This window comes from Perognathus longimembris, chromosome 11 (genome assembly GCF_023159225.1).
Source record: "Perognathus longimembris pacificus isolate PPM17 chromosome 11, ASM2315922v1, whole genome shotgun sequence".
NCBI classification, from domain to species: Eukaryota; Metazoa; Chordata; class Mammalia; order Rodentia; family Heteromyidae; genus Perognathus; species Perognathus longimembris.
Genome location: NC_063171.1, coordinates 61,276,751 through 61,301,439, shown reverse-complemented (window position 1 = coordinate 61,301,439; position 24,689 = coordinate 61,276,751). Strand labels below are relative to the sequence as shown.

The following is a 24,689-nucleotide window of genomic DNA, read 5'->3' as shown; positions in this document are numbered from 1 at the left end:
GCAGAATAAAAAATGAACGTAATTTTCTCCTAGTTAACTTCACAGACGCCCTGAGTTCTGTCTACAGGCTGAATGATGATAGTTGGGAAGGACGCTGATGGCCACCGATAGTCCCTTCACTGGGGAAGGACCAAAGCCGGATTGCCCCACATCGAACAGTGCTCAATAATGCCTGTAATCCCAGTGACTTGGAAGGGGGAGACTGGAAGATAGAGGTATGAGGCCAGTTTGGGAAAAAAGAAGCCAAGGAGACCCTGTCTCAGAAACGAGTGGACTTGATGACTCATTCCTATAATCCCAGCTACTCCAGAGGCAAAGGTAGTAAGATTGAAATCTGAGGTTAGCCAAGGCAAAAGCATGAGACTCCATCGGAACACACACACACACACACACACACACACACACACACACACACACACACACACTGAAAGCAATAAGGATTAAGGGTGTGGTTTAAGTGGCAAAGTACTTGATTAGAAAGGGTTAAGAAGGGGCTGGGGATATGGCCTAGTGGCAAGAGTGCCTGCCTCGGATACATGAGGCCCTAGGTTCGATTCCCCAGCACCACATATACAGAAAACGACCAGAAGCGGCGCTGTGGCTCAAGTGGCAGAGTGCTAGCCTTGAGCAAAAAGAAGCCAAGGACAGTGCTCAGGCCCTGAGTCCAAGGCCCAGGACTGGCCAAAAAAAAAAAAACAAAAAAAAGAAAGGGTTAAGATGTGAATTCAGGCCTTAGCTTTGTAATAACTACAGCAATAATAGTAGTAGTAATAGTAGTACTTTTTATGTGATTGCTGCTACTATGGTGTGAACTCAGATTCTTGATCTCTCACTTGGCCTTTTCTACCACTTAAGCCACACCTCCACTTCTAGCATTTTTCTGGTTAACTGGGGACTTTTCTACCCAGGCTGGCCTGGAACCCCACAATCCTCAGATATCGGCCTCCATAGTAGTTAGGATTATAGGTGAGAGCCACCAGCGCCCAGTAGACTTAGTGCTTTGTATGCAATGGACTCTGTTCTAAGCGCTCTGTGTACTAACTTATTTAACCCTCACAATAACCCATGATATCAATAGGAATTATTCCTATTTGACAGCTATGGAAACTGAGGCATGAGAGGTGAGGTGATTAGACCAAGGTCACACAACTGCCAATCCTTGGTGAAGAAAGGCAATGAATGGGTGGGCTCCTTCCAGAGTTCGGGTATTTCACTGGAAGGCTGTGTGGTCTCCTAGTACGGAGCAGGTACGGAGACCCACCAGGTGCAGGCATGCAAATGCAGAAGAGCAGACGGAAGCAAGCATGGGAGGAGATGACAAGAAGGGAGGAAAGTGAAGACTTGTACGCATCTTCTATCTCTTCTGCTTGCCTCAGTGGGGTGAAAAGGTACCTAGGGATGGGCTGGGGTTCTGACCCACGCCGCCTGTCCCCATTGCGCTCCTTCCTCCTCCTGTTCCAGCTGCCTGGAGCTTCTTACCCACTCAGGACACCCAGCACCAGGTTGAGGATGAAGAAGGATCCCAGGAGAATGAGGGTGACGAAGTAGAGCCAGGGCCACTCCTTCCCGATGGCATCGTTGACCTGGTGCAGACAAAGGTGTGAGTCCTTCCCTCTGACTCAGATCCTGTCCCCAAGTCTGTTCAGTCAGGCTCTCCCCACTCTGGGGATAAGAAGAAAAGTCATGGGAGCCCAGCAAGGAAGCCTCTTCTGGCTTGAGCACTAGGATCTGAGCTGGGAGGACATCAGGGACATGGGAAGATACTTGTTGACTGTCCACCTCATCCACTGTCCACCCAGTCAAGGGGTTTCCCATCTCTCTCTAGACTCAACTTCTTGGATGTTAACTAGCTGATTCATTCTCTCTCTCTCTCTCTCTCCTCTCTCTCTCTCTCTCTCTCTCTCTCTCTCTCTCTCTCTCGTACTGGGGCTTGAAACTCAGGCCCTTGCACTCTTGATTAGCAATTTTGCTTAATGATGGCACTCTATCACTTGAAATAAGAGTCTTGGGGTTGGGGGGGATTTTCCTGCTCAGACTGGCTTTGAACTGTGATCTTCAGCTTCTTGAGTAGTTAGGATTACAGGCGTGAGCCATCAGTGCCTGGCATTTGGCTGGTTTCTTTGCAGCCCAAGTTTTTCAAACAAACCATCTCGGTGGCCCCCTGTGACAAGCCCCCTAACGTCTCTGCCCCATGAGGATAATGGCACTTGCCGTCTCCTCTCAGGCTTGCAGCGGCAGTGAGGTGACACGTGCCGCATTCCTTTGACATGTTTAATAATTTGCTTCTCTAAAGTCAGCTTATAAGAAATATTCACCCTAATCCCTTGTATCTGCCAAGTGTTTGACGGTGCTGCAATTTTCCGCTCACAGGCAGCGCCGCACTGTGATTAGGAGCTCTGGGTGGTAGCCGGATGGATTAGAGCTCAGTTCTTGGCTCTGGTTGCTCTCGTTAGTTCCTAATTAGGTTCCCAGCGGTTTCACGTCTATGAGCCTCCATTTCCCCATCTACAAAATGGGGGGAACTGGGAACAGTGCCTTCCATTACAGGCTCTCACCTCTAACCCCAGCCACCCAGGAGGCTGAGATCTGAGGATCATGGTTTGAAGGCAGTCTGGGCAGGAAAGTCTGTAAGACTCTTATCTCCCATGAACCAGCAAAAAGCCAGAAGTAGAGCTGTGGCTCAAGTGGTAGAGCACTAGACTTGAGCAAAAAGAGCTTAGAGTCCAAGTCCCAGGAACAGCGCACACACACACACACACACACACACACACACACACACGCACAAATAGGAATACAATTAAGTTGTTAACTAACACACAGAGAAATGATCGATTCCAAGTAGAAAACTCTCCCGGAGTGCTGCGTGCCGGGGTTCGGCGAGCCCTCTCACTTGCACCGTGATATGAGGAGCTCATTATCACTTTATAGACAAGGAGTGATCTTCCGGCGGAAAAGCGGCCTTGTCCCATGGCCAAGACGAAAACTCAAAGGGCCCCTCATTCTTGAGCTGCCTAAGCTGTGGGTCACCAGGACCGAGTCACAGACAGCCAGGCCGAGGGAGAAGTTGGGGACAGAGACGAGACCTGCAGGGCTCCTGGCTTCCATGCCCTTCCTTCCCCACCCGCTTGGGACTGCCCCAGGGAATGCTGGGATACCACCTCGGGGGGGAGGAGGAGGAGGAGGCCATTGCACCTGCTCCCCTAGTGAGCCTGCAGGTTGGGGGACCGGCTCCAGAGACGGAGGCCCAGACGTACCCAGTAAAGGACATCGGTCCACCCTTCCATGGTGATGCACTGGTACACGGTGAGCATGGAGAAGCCGAAGTTGTCGAAGTGGGTGATGCCGTGGTTGGGCCCTGGCCAGCCACCCCGGCACTCGCTGCCGTTGATGGTACAGGGGCGCCCCGAGCCTGTCCGGGCACAGGGGGATGGCTTCTCGTTCTCCACGGTGGCCACAATGTCTGGAGGGAGGAGGCGAGCGGTATCAGGAGAAAACGCGGTGGGCGGCAGCGTGAAAAAGCTGCGGGTACAGGGAAGGACACGCGCGGGGGACAACGCACTGCTTCTCCCGGAGCAGTGGGCTGGAGACCCAGAGGAAGGCCGGAGGTCAAGAATGGGCAGGGGGTCTGTGGGTCTTAGGCCTCGGGGCCTCTAGCGGGGTCTGCTCCTCCGTTAAATGGTCCTGGGCAGCACAATCCCGTAACAGCTCATCAAGCTTTAAAGATGGGGGCCACTGCCTGACTGGAGTGGGGGGCTCCCCATCTGTGAGTTCGGAGCGGAGGGACGAACGGACACCATGCAGCCAGGTGTGAGCTGCACCAGACCCGGTGCCCCTGGCTGAGGTCTGACCTCGGGGGAGGCAGCCACCACGCCTTGGCTTGGCTCGCAGCCCCCTCTGCTCCCCGGGAGCTGTGGCCCCCCAACACCTGCAGTTCTGACAATGTCCTGGCTTCCCTTTTATATTAGCACGCTGTACAGATGGCCTCTGGGTTTAGAGATCAGGTTGGCTCATCGGAATAGTCCGCCTGACCCACGACGACGCTGAGATGGGGGAGGGCACCGATGGGCATCAGTGGGCACCGATGGGCATCGATGTCCCCTGAGCTCAGTACTCCTGACCCGTGAGGTGCTTTGAACCACTGTTGTTCAGCAGTGCTGAGAAGATTTCCCGGGGAAGGGGTGGCACTGATCTAGATGCGTGGTGCTCATAACCCGACATGTGGAACCGTAATCCCTGGTGCAGCTACTTTGTTTTTTTAAGTACCAAAAAAAAAAAAAAAAAAAAGACCATGGGTAACATTGGGGAGGAGGGGGTGGGTGGGAGAAAAATGAGGGATGGGTAACAAGTCTGACAAGAAATGTACTCACTACCTTACATATGTAACTGTAACCCCTTGACAATTAAAAAGAAGACTGTACAGTGGGATCTGCAAATTTGGACTGCAGGTGGGGACTTCCAGTCCCTCCCCCCCCCCCCCCCCCCCCCCCCCCCCGCCTGATGATCTACGACAGGACACGGACGGCTACGGCGATGGAAATGACACAGGGCTGGACGGGGAGTTAGGAAACCAGTGGTGGAGACGAGGACTTGGTGCTGCTGTGGACTGCGGATGTTTACAGAACGGCTCACAACACGCGGGGTGGGGGGGGGCGGGGCGGGGGGGGGCGGCTGACCCCAGACCCTGCAGCTCACACGCCTCCCAGCCCTTGGCTGAGTATCCCCGGCTTAAGAGCTCCCCACCTGCCATGCGGGAGGGGTGGGTGACACATAGTTCAGTCCCCAGGAGTTAGCGACACAGCCCTGGTCACTGTGGAGGAGGGCCCACCGAAGGGACAGAACAGACCGAAGTGCCGAGGACCCAGTGAAGGCGGAGATGGGCCCAAAGGAATCCAGAGATGAGCCAGGCTGGCGAAATGGGCCTGATGGAATGTCGATCACGACACGGAGCTCTTGGCCAGGCATTGGTGCCCTAGGCCTATAATCCTAGCTACTTGAGAGGCTGAGCCTGGGGGTTAGGGGTCATGTTTCGAGGCCAAAAAAAAAAAAAAAAAAAAAAAAAACACATGAGACCCCCTTCTCAGTGGAGAGATGGACACAGTGGCATAAGCCTGTTGCCTTAGCTACAATGGGAAGACAAACGGGTGAATCGTGCCTAGGCCTGTCCCTGTGCAAGGGCCTATAAATACCCAGCAAAGGCAGGGTTGGAGCCTGGCAGTGATGAGAGTGTCTACCTAACAAGCGGGAGGCCCTGAGTTCAAACCCCAGTACTGCCAAAGGAAAGAAACCGAACCAAGCCAACAAAACAGAGCAGACTTAAACAACAACTGCGAGCTTCCAAGATGTCTTCCCAAGACAAGCTGAGCAAGCCCAAGGCCCTGATTTCCAGCCCTGCTACCAAACAAAAGAAAAGTAATAATAATAATAATAAAAGAGAAAAGTAACACGTAAAAAGAAGCTAGTTAAGTAAACAGATGGGGAGTTACAACAAAGCTTAAAAAGAAAGTGGCCATTGTTGGATAGAAAGGCCGAGACAGATAAAGACAAAACCAAGTACAAATGTGTACCACTTATAATGATAATTGATTTATAAAATCAAGATTGTCCTTGTAAATTTATAGAGGCTCTCAAAAAACATCCCCTTAAGGTCTAAGAAAGCCAGGGCATGGTCTGTCTTTGTTCTGAGACTATCTTCTCTTCTCTATAGGAGTGAGGATATACATGCTCACCCCTCAGTGGTGGTACTTTTTTTTTTTTTTTGCCAGTCCTGGGCCTTGGACTCAGGGCCTGAGCACTGTCCCTGGCTTCTTTTTGCTCAAGGCTAGCACTCTGCCACCTGAGCCACAGCGCCACTTCCAGCTTTTCCTATATATGTAGTGCTGAGGAATCGAACCCAGGACTTCGTGTATACAAGACAAGCACTCTACCACTAGGCCATCTTCCCAGCCCCCTGTCGTGGTACATTTTGCTGTGTTCCATGTCTTCCTTGAAATTTCTCACAACTCAAGAACCGAGGTTTACAGACAACGCAAACTCCCAATGTGTACTTCCAATTAAATCGTTCTGACTTTGGAAGACACAATCTTTGTCATAAGAATTATTTACGAGTTTTCAAATGTTCCCTTTTTCAAATCATTTCATGAAGAACATCATGACCTCGGTCTCCGTTTTCACCAGCAGAAATGACCAAACGCAGATAAGGTGAAGTTCTTTGGGGGGGTCCTCATTACGTCATCAGGGGGGTAAAGGGGTCCTAAAGTCAAGAACCCTGAGAACTTCTGGAAACTATTTAGGATGCTTCTTCCCTTGAATCTTTCTGGGCCTCGAGGGAGGTTAGTTCGGCCAAGTCATCGCATGACCACTTCGACATGGAAGCGTTTCTGGAGGCCTCCTTTAGAGCCTACCTTGCTAGCTGATCTGAGAGGTAGTCATTGAAGCTGCTGGCAATCTACAACAGGCCCAGGCAGCCTGGAAGACAGCCCCTCCTATGGGCATGTGGGGGGGTGGTTATTCAGGACCAGCTGTGGCTCAGGCCACTGCCCTCCGCGATCAAGCACATGTACCTTCCTTCCAGGAGCTCATTTCCACAGGTAGGGGAGGCGAAAGCCTGGCCCTGGAGGCTCCTTGCTGCCCGTGGGGGTGGGGGGGCTCATGTTGCCAGTGGTCCTCTACCCCGCCCGTCCCAGGCTCACCTGTCCCAATGAAGTAGCAGGTCTTGTGCATCTTGCCTTTGAAGAGCTCCAGCCCGATGATGGCGTAGATGATGACCATGAAGAGGACCAGCAGGGCGATGTGGAACAGGGGCAGCATGGCCTGGAAGATGGAGTTGAGGACCACCTGCAGGCCTGCCGGGGGGGGGGGGGAGGGAAGGGGAAAGGAGGCGTCACCCCCTGCTCTTGCTCTTCGGGGCCCTCCCTCTCGGTAACCCCGGGGGACACTGGGAGGGGGTGGGTGGGGGCAAGGGAGGAGGCTGGAGGAGGAGGAGGAGCAAGGGTCCCCAGAGCGTCGCCACCCACTGGGCACCCCCGACACCAGCCGCAGCGGTCTGAGCACGCGGAAGGCTCTCAAGGCCTTGACGTCCAAGCCGGCTCCTTTGTTGCTCAGGGGGGCTGTGTTGCTCTGGATGACGTTAACCTGTTCCAAGATCACCGTGAAGACCCTGGAGTAGAGAAGATGGTAGAGCAGGGGGGTCCAAGGGTCCATTAGAAACCCATGCCGGGGGTCCGGGGCTCCAGGGTCCCCTCTGTTCAGGGCACTAGCTTAGGGGCAAGGGCAATTGTGGTTCGCACACTGCTATCGCACGACTAGATTGCACTGGTGAAATGAGCTATAAAGGATTCAGAGGTCAAGTTCAGATGCAGTGACTGCGGGGCTGGGACCCATTTGTGGAGTCTTCCTGGGGTGATGAAAGGGTGTTGAGGTGTGGGGGCCCGGGCACAGTCTTTGGCTACACCGAGGGGGGGCTGCAGACCAGCCCCCCACTCGATGGTGACCCAGAAGACAACCCCGAGTTCTCCTCAGCCTTCCCTTGCCCTGCCCTTTCTTCTAGCCCCGGCCGTCGCCATTTCTGTGTCCTTCCCCTCTCCCTCTGCTCAAGTCTACCTCTACTCTTCTCCCGAGAATCCTTTTGCAACACCCCCCCCCCCACGAGACACACTGAGTGACACGTCACGCGCTGAGGTTTTCTGGCCTTCTCTTCTGCATGTTTGTCTTGGCTTCCATCCGGGGCGGCTCACTAAGGGCCAAGTTGAGTCCTCAGACTCCTGTTCCCTTCCTCAAGCAGCCCTGGGTAAAGCCGCTGACCAATATGGCTGCCATGAGCCGGATTGGAGGACAGCACGGAGGTTAGGTGGACAGGACACGCCGCCAAGGTGCCACCTTGGTTCGAATCCTGTCACTGCCACTGGCTGTCCGTGTGACGTTGGGTAAGTTCCCTCACCTCTAGCCTTGGCCTCTTTATCTATAACGTGGGGGAAACAAGAGGCTTATTGGGGGAATTGAGTGTGATATCCACAGCAAGTGCTGGGTCAATGTCGCTGTTATACTTAGGTGGTGCACATAAGGCCCCCATGGTGGGCGCTGATCCAATGTAATCAATGCTCTTAGGAAAGGAAGTCTGGACACATGTATGTGCATGGAAAAGCCATGTGAGGACAGAAGAGAAGGCAGCTGCTTGCCCTTGGTCTCGAAGCCACCAGAGCAGCCAGGGAACAAACCTCCATTGTTTATGTGTTAGCCTACGGGGAAGACTCCATTCTCAACTGCCCTTGTAAGCGAGTGAAGGTGATTCAGTGTCCATGTTGTGAGAATCCAAATACTAGGTACGTAAGATCGGCCTGTGGGGTAAATGAACCAGCACCAAAAGTAGAGGAAGGTGAAGCTCCAGAACCTCCAGGCCGGTGGAACCACACACAGCCACTTCCGGGTCATCATCACACGCACGCATCCACTTCCGGGTCATAAGCGGGGGGGGGGGGGGGGGGAAGGGGCTTGTGGGCTGCTGCGGGGTGAGGAGGCAGTTCTCCCTTCTCCACCACCATGGACCACGCCCTGGGGACCGGCCCGGAGTGGAGGCAGCTAGCGCCACCGGGGTCCTGAGGCTCTGACTCCTCACCCCACCCCAGCCCTCAGCTAGGCCTCACCCCAGGAAGACGATGGTAAAGTCCAGCACGTTCCAGCCACTGCGCAGATAGGCGTCCGGGTGAAACAGGAAGCCGTAGGCAATGATCTTCATGGCCGCTTCGATGGAGTAGACGATGAGGAAGAAGTACTCCAGCTTTTCCTGTGGGAGGAAACGGGGTCACACCTCTCCTCTGCGTGCTCCCATCTCGTAGCCACCGGGTCCCCAGGAATCCTGTCAGGACACTTGGCTTGTGCTGTTCTCTAAACCCAATCCCAGGCTACCTCATGACCACCCACTCTCGTGTCGCCTGCTCTCTCACTTCTAGCAGGAGTGTGTGTGTGTGTGTGTGTGTGTGTGTGTGTGTGTGTGTGTGTGTGTAGGTACCAGGGCTTAAACTCAGGGCCTCACCCCTTTGCTCTGCTTTGCTTGCTTACAGTGGCTGCCCTACCACGTGAGCCATGCCTCCAGTCCAGTGGTTTGCTGGTTAGTTGGAGACGGGCAGACTTCATGGGTCTTGCCGACATTTCTGCCAACTTCGAAGGGCTTTGAACTTCAGGCCTCCAGGTCTTGGCCTTCTGGGTGGCTGGGATCACGGGCGTGAGCCAGTGTCTGCATCTATCTAGTCTGCGCTCAAGAGTCTGCACCCTTCGCCCGGTCTTCTCTGGCCTCCGAGGGCAGCACCTCCCGTGCTTCCTGTTCCTCTCTCCAGCTTTCCTTTGACTTGTCCGCACTCACGCCTCGCTGCAATTCTTTACAACGATCTTGTTCATTACGCCTCCCTACTCAGGATATGAACTCCAGGATACAGGGGAGGGGATTTCTGTCCATTTTCCCCATTACCTTCGCGGGTCTAGAGCAACGTGAATACATCGATGATCTGGGGCGGCCCCGAAGACCTCGTTCCCTGGGCAGCTTCCAGTCGGGGCATCTTTCCTTCACCTCCACTCAGTGGACTGGCAGGAGGCGGGGGGAGGAGGGAGGAACCTCTCTGTACCCTAGATGGCCCTCCTTTGCTGCGCAGGGCCTCGCCCTCTAACTTCTATTCCTGCCCACACTTCTTGCCCCGCACCACTTTCCTGCAGGCAGCCCCCCGTGGGCAGGGCAATCTGAATGTGGGGTGCACTGTGCGTGGGGGAGGTCTGATCCCTCTTAGCCCCGCCCTGCAGAAGGCCTTGCTGACTCTGCCAGGCTCTGCTCCTGTAGCCCGATCTGCTGGGTCACCCTGCGTCTGGCCAGGTCACCCTTCCCCTTCTCTGGGCCCAGGCAACAGCTATTTCTAATCGGGGAAGCAGGTCCTTCTGCCAGGACTGCGTGCTGAAACTGCTCTCCTTGCAGCTACCTGAACCCTGGCTTGGTGGCTCCCAAGAGCTGTGGTCTCCCGGGCCTCTCCCAACAAGCCTGGTCTCTCCAGGCGGTGTCAACCCAGCCTCCTGCTGGACCTGACGCAGCTCCGTACAGCCCAGAGGTGACTGGACGGGTGCCCCGTAGAACTGTGCAACAAGGCCCATCTGTGCCCACCACCCAGCCTCCTGTCACTGTTGGGTGCCAGCACCCACTCCTGGGACAGTCCCTTGGAGCCTGGGCCTCCCTCCGTCAGCTCACCGTGGAGGTCCAACGCCTAGTACGATCATTTTGGACAAAGCTAGATCCCAGAGCTGGCAACCCCATTAACGATGTGGAAGACAGTTGCATTTTTACTTCCGACGTGGGAGGCGGAGGCAGGGAAGAGATCTCTAAAGGGCTCGTTCATATGGATGTGGCCCCAGAAACCTCTAAACCAGTGACTCGAATGTTCCTTGAAAGCCCAAATTCCCCTTCCGTGTGGAGGAGGAAACGGAGGCGCTTGCGAACTAGATCTGTTCTCCTCCACCTGTACAGGTGTGTAAGCCCAAGGCTTCCTCCTTCTAGAAATAGCAGTTGGTATGATTAAACCGCAGGGCTGTAAAGTTCTGTGTGGCTAGGGACCATTCGCTTTGTTAAGGGACCTGGTGCTAGGGGCCAGGCTTAGCATCAGACGGTGAGGTGGCCAGGAAGCCCTTCCATGCAAGGGAATCTACCCGGGAGGCCAGGACACCCTTCCTGCTGAGAGGGTGTGATGGGAGTTTCTCTAGGGAGTCGGGGCGGGGTGGGGGCGGGGCTCTCTTCTATAGGCTGGGCTTCTAGAAGTCAGGTCCACTATTCAGGGACAGGGCTAAGGGAGAAAAAGGAAGTAAAGCCAGCATTTAGGATTCCAGGTTGCTTCGATGCCAGGGGACAGGCAGAAGTCAGGTTGAGGGAAGGAAAACGAGGACCCAAAATAGTTGCCGTGCTCACAGGGCTGGGCAGCAGGCCACCTACACCCGAGAACTGCCTCCACCTGCTACTGTCTGTCCAGCCACTGCTGGACTCGGAGCAAACTTGTCAGGGGCTGTGGGCCTCTGATGGGGTCATCTGAGTTCCAGAGCTCATTGGCACTAAAGCTCTGTGCACCCCACCCCACAGCCTGATCTTGGGGGCCAGGGGAGACAACGCCCTGCCATTGGAATCCTGCGTGTGTAAATAGCATGGCCCTTGTCTGAGCAGACACGGCCGGGGAGGGATGCCCTCTTGTGCCGTAGGAGCAGCATCCTCAATGCCGCGCAGCCCTGGTCCAAGGCCTCTCAAGCTCAGGCTCAGTCTTGCACAGAGGAGCAAGGTTATTCCTTCCACAGGCGTTAATTAAGCTCACAACTGGATCCCTGGGCAAGGCCTGGCTATCAGTCATCAGCCTTCACAGAGTACCCAGCTTCCACCAGCACCCCTCAAGGGACTGTCGTCCGTGTGGGAGGCTGTGGGGGGCGTGATGTAAGAATTCACCCTGGCTGCTGGGCGCCAGTGGCTCAGGCCTCTTAATTCTCTCTGCTCAGGAGGCTGAGATCCAAAGATCGAGGTTCGAAGCTAGCCAGGCAGACCACTTTGTGAGACTCTTATCTTCAGTGAACTGCCAAGAAGATGGAAATGGAAGCCAAATGCTGCTGGCTCCCGCCTGTCATCCTCGCTACTCAAGAGGCTGAGATCTGAGGATCGGGGTTCAAAGCCAGTAGTTGAGCAGGAAAGTCTGTGAGACTGTTATCTCCAATTAGCCACCAAAAAAAAAAAACCAACCCACAAAAAAACTGGAAGTGGCGCTGTGGCTCAACGTGGTAGAGTGCTAGCCTTGAGCAAAAGAGCTCAGGCACAGTGCTCAGGCCCCAAGTTCAAGCCCCACAACTGACAAAAAAAAAAAAAGACAGAGAGATGGAAATGTGGAAATGGAGCTGTGGCTCAAATGGGAGGGTACCAGCCTTGAGCAAAAAAGCTAAGAGACAGTGACCAAGCCCTGAGTTCAAACTTCAGTAACCAGCATGTAGGTAGACACACACACACACACACACACACACACACACACACACACACACACACACACACACAATTTCCCCTCGCTGAAGAATTCCCTAAGCATTAAAGAGGCACCTGCGAGGGCGTGGCTACCATGACCGGACAAGGCCCCGTCTAGCCCATCTAGCATGTGCTCACTATGGCCCCAGGGAGGCCTGCTTCCTGCCTACACCCTGCTCCTGGCTTCCCTGCTCTTCTATCAGTCTTCACACATCGGCTCGCATCTGTGGCTGGCTCAGCAGCGCCTGGCTCCGTCTGACCTTGACAACCTGTTTGAACCTGAACTCCTCTTGTCTTTGAACGAGTACTTCCTCAATGACATCTTCACCCGAGCCAGATGCCAGATGCCAGAGGTCTGTCTAGATTTGGGTCCCGCCATCCTGGTCTGCCATGGGTCCACTTGCATGCTGTCCCTGGGCAGGACACCCCTATAGACGGCCCTTGCTGACTTTGACCTCTCTGGCTCACCCCTGACCTGTTGCCCTGTGAGGTAGAATGACCTTGAGATTCCACAGCAATCCAGCTGTTGTGCCTTCACTAGCCGCTCCCCTCCACCCCACCCCCCCACCGGGCTGTCTGCCTGAGGTCCTGAGGCCTGTCATCCACGAAGACCTCTCATCTCCCAGGACAGCTGTGACCCCCACAGGAAGAATCCACTGGCATGTTCTCTGCTGTCTCCTGTACCCCAGGCCAAACTTCAGGCAAACCTCTGCCTTTTAGATGAATGACCTCGTCCTCCTCCTGTGTATTCTAACTGTGCCCCAGGAACAGAGGAGGGGAAACATCTCCCCATCTGCAATAGTACCTCGGTAGAGAGTCAGGGTCCCCCGTAAGAGGGCTCTGAGAGTTGATGCCACAAGCAGGTAGAGGAGTAACCCAGATGCTCTCCCCCGGGAATGAGGACTTCCACCACACCCAGCTGAAAGGACTCTGGGTTCTGGTTTCCTCCCTGGCTTTCCCACTGCTAGCAATACTGTTCCCCGGATAGACCCATGGCTCACTGTCTTCGTTCTTTCAACTCCCAACTCGACGGTCATGTTTCACTGAGGTCTTCCCAACCACTCCTTCCCTGAGACCTAGCTCCTTACGTTACTTATTTAGTTGAACAGTCATTGAGGTTTGGTTTGCTATCTCAGTTTATTTGGGTACAGGAAGCCCAGCTTATTTGCGGATTTATTAACCGTGGTTTTGACTAAGAGCAGACGTGTATGGAACGAGAACAATGAAACCAGTTGAAATTGCTCTAAGAAAGGGGGAGAGGGACACAAGAAAAGAAAGGGAGAAGGGAGATGAGGAACAGTGCTAGAGGGGTTGAGGTTGATGGGGTGCACTGTATACGTGTGTTGTACGCTAATAAAAGGTCTTTTACGTTTACTATTACTAGAGGAAAAATGGGGGAGAATGATGAAAGGGATGACACTGATCAAGATGCGTTGTATTCAAAACCCGACTTACAGAATTGAAGTCTCTTTGTACAACTACGTATTACTAAAAGAATAAAATTACTATTATTATTTCAAATTAGAATAAGAAGTAGCTCCTAATAAGAAAGATTATTTCCAGTCTTTTCAGGAACATCTGATGTTAGAGAAATATTTTAAGAAGGTACTTGAGACCAGGTGTTGGTGTAAAGGTTAAAAAGAACAGCACCAACAGGGGTTCATGCTTGTAATCCTAGCTTCGGAAGGCTGAGATCTGAGGACTGCAGTCTGAAGCCAGCCCAGGCAGGAAAGTCTGGGAGACTCCTCTCTCCAGTTGATCACCAAAAGCACCAGAAGTAGAGCTGTGGCTCTGAGTGTTAGAGCTCCATCCTTAAGCAAAGAAGCTCAGGGACAGTGCTCAGGCCCTGAGTTCAAATCCCATGACTGACTAACAGCAGCAACAAAACCCACTAACAGAAAACAGTCAAAAGCAATTTCAAAAACCAGGGCTGGGGGCATGGCTCAAATGTGCTTCCTAGCAAGGGTGAGGCCCTGAGTTCAAACACCAGCATTTTAAAAGCAAGAATTTTAGTTCCCATGTGTACATGACGAAGCTCAGGTGACTCAGAGAAGCGCTCTGTCTCCCGTTATCATCAGCTGTGTTTAGATCAATCTTTGTGTGAGCTGCTGAATGCTTTCTTTTTTTGTTTGTTTGTTTTTGTTGCCGGTCCTGGGGCTTGGACTCAGGGCCTGAGCACTGTCCCTGGCTTCTTTTTTGCTCAAGGCTAGCACTCTGCCACTTGAGCCACAGCGCCACTTCTGGCCGTTTTCTATCTATGTGGTGCTGAGGAATCGAACCCAAGGCTTCATGTACACGAGGCCAGCACTTTACCACTAGGCCGTATTCCCAGCTCCTGCTGAATGCTTTCTTGCCCTTCGTGAAAACCAGCCTCTTGAAAAGCAAATGATGCCCAGAAAGCTAGATAAAGTAAGAACGCTTGATTTAAATGATAAAGTGAACTTTGGGGTGTGTGTGTGTGTGTGTGTGTGTGTGTGTGTGTGTGTGTGTGTGTGGTTGTTGTTGTTGTTGTTACTGGGACTTGAACTTAGGGCCTGGGTACCGCTTTTTCATTCAAGACCAGTATTCTAAACCACTTGAGCCACGGCTCCACTGCCAACGTTCTGGTGGTTAGTTGTGAATAGTCAGGATTTCAGGCGCGAGCCCGAGCACGCGGCTCAACAGTGTAGGTTTGTTGAAAGGCAGCATGTCCTTTAGTGGAAGTTGGGTGGCATGATGGGAAAAACGAATCACCAAGTATTGAAGACAAAGCGCAAGAAATAAGGTCTAGTTGTGGGGTGGGGGTGGGGGGTCGGCTCAGAACCCAGGGGAAGCATGGTCTCGGGAGAAAGAAGGCCTTTCTGTGCCCCTTTGGCTCTGACGGTTATTCTTCCCGTTTCATGGATGAGGAAAATGAAGCCTAGAGGGGGAGGGGGAGGGGGAGGCAGGCGCTGGACGCCGGGGTCCCCAGGCCACCGCTTTCCCACTCCAGTCAGCCGAGCTCCAACCTGAGGCCCTGCGGCCGTGTCCACCCTTGTCCTCGGGGCGCCCAGGCCTGGCACCCGCCCGACCCCTCAGCCTCCACGTTTGGAAACTGACCTGTTGAGGAGTGAGCAACGTGGCTATATTTAGCCCTGTGAACCCTCGCCCAAACGGACACCCTTCAAGTGGGGTCTCTCTTTTCACCCTCCCTCCTGGCTGTGGGGTGGGGGCGGCTTGGTCTCTTTTTCCCTCCCCCACCCAGGAGAACCCAGCTCCCTTGGGGGTGGGAGTGGGTAGATGCGACAGCTGTCTGGACAGGTTGACGGGGCGGACAGTCCCCGGAGGGGAGGCGAGCAGAGCGCCCGGCCTGGGAGCCACGGACTCGCTCTGCCTTGTGCAGTGAGGGTAACAACAGCTAAGCCTTTCTAAGTACCCGCTCCCTGCCAAACCTTACACTAGCTGCACACACACACACACGCACACACACCGACACTCTGCATGGGAAGCAGCCGTGCCCTCATCTTACAGACGAGGAGACACAGAGAGGCTGAGCACTGTCTCCACACCACACGGCTACCCAAATGGCACATCCACCCGCAAGATGAACGCAGACAGCCTGGTTCCCGACTCCATGGTCTCCATCTCCGTGCCGCACTGGGAAGGGGGTGGGGGCGGGGTGGGAGGAGGAAGAAACGCCTGGGACGCTGGGATGCAGTTCTCAGATCCTACCAACAACACGACCCCGGTTCTGCCATGGTCCCTGCAGGCCTAGGCCCAGCGTGACTGTGACGAGGAACACGGGGAAGGAATGAGCCTTTTCTTCACCATGGCCATGTACCGGGCCGGACATGTGGTTCCGTGCCCAAGATCTGAAGGTTCCCCAAGAGGGGGCTGTGGTTCCCTGCTCAGTAATGAGGCCAGAGGGTTTCGACGTTGCCCAACAATAGAGGGCAGCTTTGTCCCCGTCACTCGCCCTAAACATTGCGCAGTCAGCCGGGCACTGTGGGTGGCTCGTGCCTGGAATCCTAGCGACTGAGGAGGCTGAGCTCTGGGGATCAAGGTTCAAAGTCAGCCCAGGCAGGAAAGCCCATGAGACTCTTATCTTTAATTAACCAGCACAAAAAAGGAAAGCGGAACGGTAGCTTAAATGGTAGTGCTAGCTTTGAGAAAAAAACCCTAAGGCCCCCAGGCCCTGAGTTCAAGCCCCAATACGTCACGCACCATACACACACGTACCCCCCACCCCATACACAAAGCTGCACGCATGGCCCAGTGCCCAAGGGCTCTTCCTTGCAATGGAAATACCACATCACTGCCCTTATGATGGGGAGAATATGGGGGGGGGGGTGCTAAGAGCCACTGTGGTGGGGGGGAAGGCAGGCAGGCTCCCCGGTAGGGGAGCGCAGACGAATGCCGGATGCTTATTTTGCTTTGACAGCCTCTTGAGCGCCATCGGGCCTGTGTCTGGGGGTCCAGGCTCTGACCCCTGTGTGCCCTGCAGGCCTTGGAATCCTGAGGACCAGGCCAGAGCTGGGGGGGTCCTGAAGGCCCGGCCTTCCCAGATGTCGTGGTGGATGGGCTGCGGGCCACAGGCGTTGGCCGGCACATTCCGATCCCTATAAAAAGATAAATACCCCAGCTGCCAGAGACTTAGGCTCCAGCCCGCGGAGGACGCCGAGCAGCAACCTGAACCCCAGGAATGTGACCGTGCCCCCAGAGCGCCCCACGAGGGCTTAGGGGCGGCGGCCGCTCCGGAGCTGAGGAGGGGCGGTGGGGGGCTGTGGGGGGGCCACCTCCTCAGGCCATGCCCCCTTGATGGGTCTGGAGAAAAATCTAGAGTGCGGAGACAAGGCAAAGGGTGAGTGCTGCATCTCTGCAATGCCATGATAGGACATTGCATAGGAGCAAGGACTACTTCACGGTCCAGAGCCGGCTTCTCATGCTAGGCTGCGGTGGACACGTGGGCCGGATAATTCTGGTTCCTTCTTGCTTTTCTTTCCGTCTTTCTTTCTCTTTCTCTCTTTTTTAAAAAAATTTTTGTGCCAGTTCTGGGGCTTGAACTCAGGCCCTGGATGCTGCCCTTGGGCTTTTCTTGTTCAAAGCTAACGCTCTGCCCCTTGAGCCACAGCTCCACGTCCAAGGCGAGATCATTTTGCATCGGGTGAGGGGTTGTCCGGTGTACGGCAGGACTTTCGCAGGTCCCTGGTTCCACCCACCAGATGCCAGAGCATAATCCCCACCCTCCTTCCACAACTCCAGGCACTGCTGAATGTTTCTTTTTTTTTTTTTTTGGCCAGTCCTGGGCCTTGGACTCAGGGCCTGAGCACTGTCCCTGGCTTCTTCCCGCTCAAGGCTAGCACTCTGCCACTTGAGCCACAGCGCCGCTTCTGGCCATTTTTTTCTGTATATGTGGTGCTGGGGAATCGAACCTAGGGCCTCGTGTATCCGAGGCAGGCACTCTTGCCACTAGGCTATATCCCCAGCCCCTGCTGAATGTTTCTTGATGGGCAGGAGTCCTCCCCCTGCCCGCACCCTACGAAGCTGCAGAGGTACCTTGCTCTCTCCCGCTTGGACCTTGTAGAGATGGCTTCAGCCTGCCACAGAGACCTTTCCTAACAGGGCTTAGATTTCATGGCCTGGGGGCCATAGTGTGTCACCCAGCCGTTCTTTCTCTGCGGTCACATGACTTGTCTGCACCAGAGAAGGGCCCGCGCCTTCTCTTACAAGTTGTATCAAGGCGCCATGCTTGCCTTCCCCTCTCCACCTCCCATCTCCACAGGCAGCCACCCTGCCACCCTGGGCCCATCTCCTACCTCCCTCACCCCTGCCCTCCCTCCCATCCCATCCACCTCCATCTCCACTGCCTTCATTCCAGTTCCTGTCGGGATGGCTTGGGGGGCGGGGGGAGGGACTCCTGCCCTGCCCCGCCCCTGCCTCATTCCCGCCTCTGGTCCACACTGTGCCTCGCTTCTAGCCCTTGGCTCATCTGGCTTCTCCTACCCAGAACCCTCTCCCCTGCCCGGCTTCGGCAACATGCAGATCCTCACCCCTCCCCCAGGAGCCGCCGCACCGCTGGGGGCGCGGAGTGCACATGAAACCAGGGCCCCCTTCTTCTAGGAGTAGAAATCCGTGCTGAGAAAGGTACTAGAAGGGAAAGCTGTGGCTGTTGTCGTGGTCTCTTTCTCGGCCTGCCATGGCGTGGTTTCACTGCCGGTTGAGCGTTCATAGGTGTGGGAAGGCTCTCGAGGGCACTTCGAGTGACAGCTGACCCCGTGAGCATCCGTGAGGCGGGAGCAGACCCCCCACGGACGCCCGCTTCCAACCCCCTCCCCACCACCCTTGCCAGCTGCCCCCAGAGAGCACGGGTACACCCCCCACCCCCCACCTGCCATGGCAGCCCACCATAGATAGGCAAACCCCAGGGGCCTGATGGCCTCCATTCTGGGAGACACGGAGGCCCTGGGTGGAGGCTGGGCCTTAGGGGCTCTGTTTTTCACAGCTTCTCACTGAATTCCCCTGCCCCGCCCTGAGATACAGGGTTCCGATGGCACCAGCTTTCAGAGAAAACACCCAGCACGAGGACAAGGCCCTGCATTCAAGCCCCGGTACTAGCCCCAGAACAAAAGCAAAGGCTCATGTGCCAACCCCAGCAGCCCCTCTAGGATGCTGGGGAAGGGGCCGCAGGTGAGGATAGGTATGAGCCAAGTCTCCAAGCTTGCAGTGCGCGTGGCACCGTCTCAATGGACTTTGTATGGACTATAAATTCAAACATAAAATTAATTAAAATGGCAGTCCCAAGACCAGAGCACTGGGACCTAAAGCGTGGACCTAGCAGGGGTGACATGCCACAAAGCCGGCCCTGCCCGCTCCTCTGGGTGTGTCAGCTCACATCCCATCCTTCAGGAAGCTTCTTGGCCTGAACCACGTTAGCTTCCCCTCCAGTGCCACCACTGTCCCCAAGCTCACACGCCGCGGCTTCATCTTAACTACCTGTGTGTGCAAGCAGTCTAATTACACTTATTTAATCGATTTCCTTAATTAAGCTTTCTGAGGATAGAAAGACTGTCTGCTTGGTTCACAACGTGTGTGTGTGTGCGTGTGTGTGTGTGTGTGCTGGTACTAGGGCTTGAACTCAGCCCAGACGCTGTACCTGAGCTTTGTTCACTCTAGGCTGGTGCTCTACCACTTGAACCACAGCTCCACTTCCAGCTTTTGGGTGGTGAATTGGAGAGAAGCGTCTTATAGCCACTCCCAACTGGCATTGACCCGTGATCCTCGGGTCTCCGCCTCCTGAGTAGCTAGGATTACAGGGGCGAGCCACTGATGTCTGGTTTCCATCCCGTGTCTTTAATATATGTGTGCAAAATGAATGTGAAAGCTATTCATCACGGGTCCCACGGCCTTCCTTTTGAAAAAAAAAAAAAAAGGCGGGGAGGGGTATTTTGGATAACTGGAAAGTTCCTGGCCTTCCTCAGATACCTTCAAAGTAGCCAACAGGCTACTTTGAGGGAGAGGTAAGTTCACCATCTGCCTTCCTCCTGCTCTGGCCCCTCTAACTTCCTTCCGCTAGGTGTTATGGAGATGAACGCAACATTGGCAAGAGACAGGAAGAAGGCATGAGGAGTCATCTGCTGTGTGACCCCGAGTTATGAACTGCTGTCTCTGGACTTCACAACAAAGGGATCAGATAGGGCCCTTCCCTTATGATGACTATCCAAGGGGCTCTTGGCTGGTCATGTGACATTGGCTGCCTCGGAAAGCTTCCGGGTCAGCTTCCCCGCTTCCAGGGGACTCTCCATCCCGTCTCTATGAACTCTAGACCTGGCTCTGAACCTGTTCCCATCCAAGGACTAAAGGGAACTCACAGGACCATTTGAAATCCGAAGCAGCCATCTTATTTCAAGATGGAAGGTGACGTAATCACTCAGGGGTCTTTTAGTACCCACTAAGGAAGACAGGGTTGCTTGCAAAAGTAGTCAACTTCTTAAAGGGTGCACATGAAGGGCTAAAAAATATGGAGTCCAGGAGGAAGGGGTGGACCCAGACTCCTCCAGAAACGGAGACTTGGGGAACTGGGCCTGTGCTGTCGGAAATGCTACACCACCTTCCTAGCCGATGGGGCCAGGCAGGGAGTTAGGAAACCAGATCGATGGCTGAGAATCAGCGCTCGGGCATCGCTAAGAAAGCACGCCCGCAATCCTAGCTGCTCAGGAGGCTGAGATCTGAGGGTCCAGGTTCAAGGTCAGCCTGGGCAGAGACGTTCCTGAGACTCTCATTTTCAATCAACCAAATTGCTGATGCTAACAGACCAGCTTATGGCATACAGTGAGATCCTGCTGACCATATCCCCCCCAAATAACAGCCCCACTCTAACCCTCGCAGACCAGCCCCCCAACCTCCCCGCAAACAGAGGAGAGATTCATAGTTTCCAGGACAAATCAACCCCATCTCTACAGACCCCAGTACAAGTCTGAAGTCTTGGGACCTCAGGTGCAGTTCCTTCTTGAGTCTGACCACTCTCCTAGAGGGGCACTTTGCTTTGCTTTACATAAAGAAGACCTCCCCCCCAACCCTCATGTTGGTGCCAAAGCAACAGTGTGATTAGCTGCCTGAGGTTTCTCCATGTTCTAATAAACTTCTTGCTTCTACTTGCTTGTCTTAGTAAATTCTTTTGTATTAGCATGTTAGTACGAGGGGGTTCATTCTGACATTTACACACACCACACACACACACACACACATACACACACAATGCGTACATACATTTCCATACCCCGCCCATACATACAATGTACCCTGGTCATTTCTCCCCCTCCATCTCTCTCATCTTTATTCCTGTTCTTAAAACAACTTCAACAGCTTTCATGGTTCTATTTTTCACATGTGCATATAAAGTATTTCAACTATATTCACCCTTCACCTTCTTCATCAGCTGTCCTGTCCCTTCTCCTATTGGTACCTACGACCCAACAGAGCTTTATTTTCCTGACATCCATCTTTTGCAGCGTATATTAATTGTAGCAAGAGATTTCATCATTGTAATTCATATGTGCATCTATTATAGTTTAGGCAGATTAATCTCATAGATTGGTCTCTCCTTCCCCTTACCTCCTTTCAGTGAGGTTTGTTTTTTGTTTGGGTTTGGGTTTGGTCATGGGGCTTAAACTCAGGGCCTGAGCGCTGTCCCCCGAGGTTTTTTTTTAATCAAGGCTAGCACTCTACCACTTTGAGCCACAACACCACTTCTGGTTTTCTGGTGTTAATTGGACATAAAAGTCTCACGGACTTTCCTGCCCAGGCTGGCTTCGAACCACGATCCTCAGGAATCCTAGGATCCTAGGAATACAGGCATGAGCCCCTGGCACCTGGCTTTCAGTGCGTTTCATTATGTCATCTCCATCCATAGGTGAATTATGTTGATACTATTCATTCTCCGCCACTCTCTTTTCTTCTCCCCTCTCCCTGCTGTCTTCATGAATTCTTTTGCCAGCCCAGAGTGCTGAAGATCCTCCACTCCTGCCAGCACCGGCCGCAGGGACCCTGTGCTCCCCTGGCCTCTCGCCTTCCGCCCTGCCTGGGAGCTCACTTTCCACCACCGAAAGCCTCGGGTGCAGAGGCCCGGCTTCTCCTCAGCTCAAGACAGGTTGCCATGGAAACCAGCACGAAGACAGAGAAAAACAACCACCATTTCTAGCCCGGGAGGCTCTCTGCGGGCCTCTCCCATCTCACCCCTGTCACTTCAATGCAGGGGAAAGACCCGCTGAAACGAGGATCCCCGGGGTCCTGGAATGTGTTGTTTCTGAGAAGCTCGGAGCCGAACCCAGGGCTTCGAGCAGGTAAGGCAAGTGTGGTCCCACTGAGCCACATCCCCGGCCCACTCTTCCCAGAAGCCTCCACGCTGTCATGACCCAAGCGTGGGACCCTAGTGTAAGAGGACTTTTGGGGTGGGGGATGACCCTGGACAAGGTGTCAAAACTTCTCCAAATCTCAGTTTTTCTGCCTGTTAAGTACATCTAATAATGTTACTTATACCCCAGGGGTAGAATACAATAATACAGTAATATAAACTACTTTTTGGCACTGAGTCTAGCAGCTAACAAGCACTTACTAAGTAGCATTATTATGACTTATTGAGCATAATAATTTTATTATTAGCTAGCTATTGGGTAGGTAAGTTCCTTAACCTCTCCGGGCCTCCGTTTTCTACTGTATAAAGCAGGGTGAGGCCAGGGAGGCCCGAGTGGCTCACACCTATGAGGTTGAAACCCAGAGGATTGAGGTTCAAAGCCAGCCAGGGCAGAAAGTCCACACGATTATATCTTTAAAATAATCAGCACAAAGGCTAGGCTGGAGGCACGGCACAAGCAATAGAATACCAGCTGAGCAAGCAACTTGGAGTTCAAACCCTGGTACTATAGAAGCAGTTTGCTGAGATGCAAAAGGGGGAGGTAGGACCAGCCAAGTCTTGAAAATCACTTGGAGCTCTGGTACTGGCTGGTTCCGTGCCGGTGTTCTTGGTGCAGGAGTGGGGAGAATGGCACTAGCAATCTCTAAGACGCATCCTTCCTGCAGATTTCTACAGTGGGACGAGGGGCCTTGAATTATACCCAAGGGAAGGAAATGATCATTCAACTTTGCCCACTGTTGACCTTACCGGGGCTCAGTTTCCCCATCTGTCAAGTGAGACTTCTTTGTGGGGGCTGGGGGGACTTCCTAACATCACTCCTATGTGGTGCTTGGCACAGTGGCTGGGCACAGTGACTCCTGGCTTTATCTAAGTAGGGAATGAGCAGGCTTGCCCCTGACGGCTCAGCGGCCCTGCCGGCATAGGACACCTGCAGGCATGGGACATCAGCCTGTGCATCCTCTAGGACCTGGATGCTGCCCAGTGCAACAGAGCCTTAGCCGGGCCTGGAGGACCCATCTTACCAGGCCGAGGTTCAGAGAGACGTTGTCATCTTCAGGCATCGGCAGGTACACAGCCAGGGCCACGCAATTGGCAAAAATGGTGAGCAAGATGATGGTCTCGAAGGGTCTGGTGCTGGAGTTAAGGAGAGCCCTTGGCTGAGCTGTAGGGTTGAGGGGAAAGGGGGGGGGGGGCGGCCTGGATTGTGACCGCAATCCCGGGGCGGGGGGAGGGGGAAGGACACAGACATGGGGGTGCTCCTTCCCAACTTGCCTGCAAATTCCAGCCCCGGCCCCGGGATCCCTGTCATCCCGAACAGGTGGCTAGATTCCTCTTGGACCCATGGAGCTGCTGGGGGTTGGCACCCGGCTGACGGCTCTGCCCTCCCACCCCAAGGAGTCCCGGCTTTCAGAGATTTTGCCCCTAAGACCTGCCAGGGCTCACCCTGAGAAGTGCCGGGGAGGGGCTGGTGGTTGGATTTTCAGAACTTTGTGGGTACCGCCTTGCACCCCTCTTCCTCCTCAGCCATTCCCAGACAGCAAGTGGGTGGGAGGGCCGAGGGAGGGACGCGGAGGGGGCGGTGGGAGCCCCCCACCCCGTGCAGTCTGGGGAGGAGGTGTGCCCCATAGACGGACAGGGTGGGCAGCTTCCTTTCCCTTTGCAGCAGCCGTCAGTGGAAAGGAGAAGGGAGGCCGCAGGCAGACGCTGTGAGCGGAGGCGGCTCTCAGCAGCCAGGGATGGGGAGAGGGGGAAAGGCCGTCTGCAAGCCTGCTCTGACAGCAGCCAGACCTCGAGGGAGGAGGGAGGAGGGAGGAGGGAGGAGGGAGGAGGGAGGAGGGAGGAGGGAAGGCCCTGGGGCTCAGAGCTGACCCTCCCCCCCCCCGTCCTCCCCATGTGGTCTCCTGCCTCTCCAGTCCCTCCTGCCGTCCCTCCTTTTCCTCTCTTCCAAGGAACAACTGGCGAGAGCCCACGCTTCCACAGCCCCGTGGAAACATTCCAAATATTCCTGTCTCTCCCAGACACAAGCCTCCCTCCCCATCTCTCTGCACCTCCGGCCCCGGCCCCCCAAATAGACCCAGATACGTTTGCCATCCTTCTTCCCAGAGCTTGGCGCCACAGAATCCCCGGGCTAAAAGAGCCAGATGGGCTCCACTGCGTCCCGGGGCCCCGGTGAGCCCCGGCCCGCCCTCGGCCGGCGTCTCCTCCCGTCCAGCTCCGTCCACCGCTGGACGTGGCCCCCGGCAGGGCCAGCGTTTCCTCAACTGTCACCCTTCCCACCCAGGGGAGACTTTCCCCAGAAAGGCCACTGCTTCTCTCCACCATGTATCCCACAGTAAGGCATTGCTTCCGAGCCCCGGTAACCCCACGGTGGTGAGGACGCGGGACCCCCCCCCCCCACATCCCGTCACCAGGGTCACGGAGGCCTCCTTCCTTCCCAGCGGCGCCTCAGACTGCTCTGAAGCAGCGCGCCCCCTTCCAAGACCCCCGTCACACCAACTCCTGACGCCTGTGCTCCGTGACCCCCCTCCCCCCCTCCCCCTCCCCCCCCAGCCCGGTCCTGAAGGATACTTCCACTCCACGATGCTGATGCAGGCCTTCCTCAGGGGGTTCTGGAGGGTCAGGCAGAACAGGGCGCGGGGGGGCCTGGGCAGGAGCTCGGGCACAGGTTTCTTGGGCTGCTTCTTCTTGAGACCCTCATCTTGGGGTGCGGCTGGCTCCATGGCTTCCCTGGCAACCGCGATGTCCCCGGCTCCCCCACCCCACTGCCTTCTCCTCCCTGTCTGTCCCCAATGCCCCCCTGCCTGT

At 54.8% G+C, this 24,689-nt stretch overlaps 1 protein-coding gene across 1 annotated transcript in view; it reads right to left on the bottom strand.

Moving 5' to 3' along the window:
- Nucleotides 1-24,689, bottom strand: part of Cacna1s (calcium voltage-gated channel subunit alpha1 S) — a 63,362-nt gene extending 38,673 nt beyond the window's left edge. Inside the window, 7 exon segments of the mRNA XM_048358252.1 lie at nucleotides 1,480-1,583; nucleotides 3,255-3,460; nucleotides 6,690-6,842; nucleotides 7,014-7,156; nucleotides 8,640-8,779; nucleotides 22,907-23,012; nucleotides 24,453-24,689. Coding sequence (XP_048214209.1) covers nucleotides 1,480-1,583; nucleotides 3,255-3,460; nucleotides 6,690-6,842; nucleotides 7,014-7,156; nucleotides 8,640-8,779; nucleotides 22,907-23,012; nucleotides 24,453-24,604 — 1,004 coding nt within the window. The 5' untranslated portion in view covers nucleotides 24,605-24,689.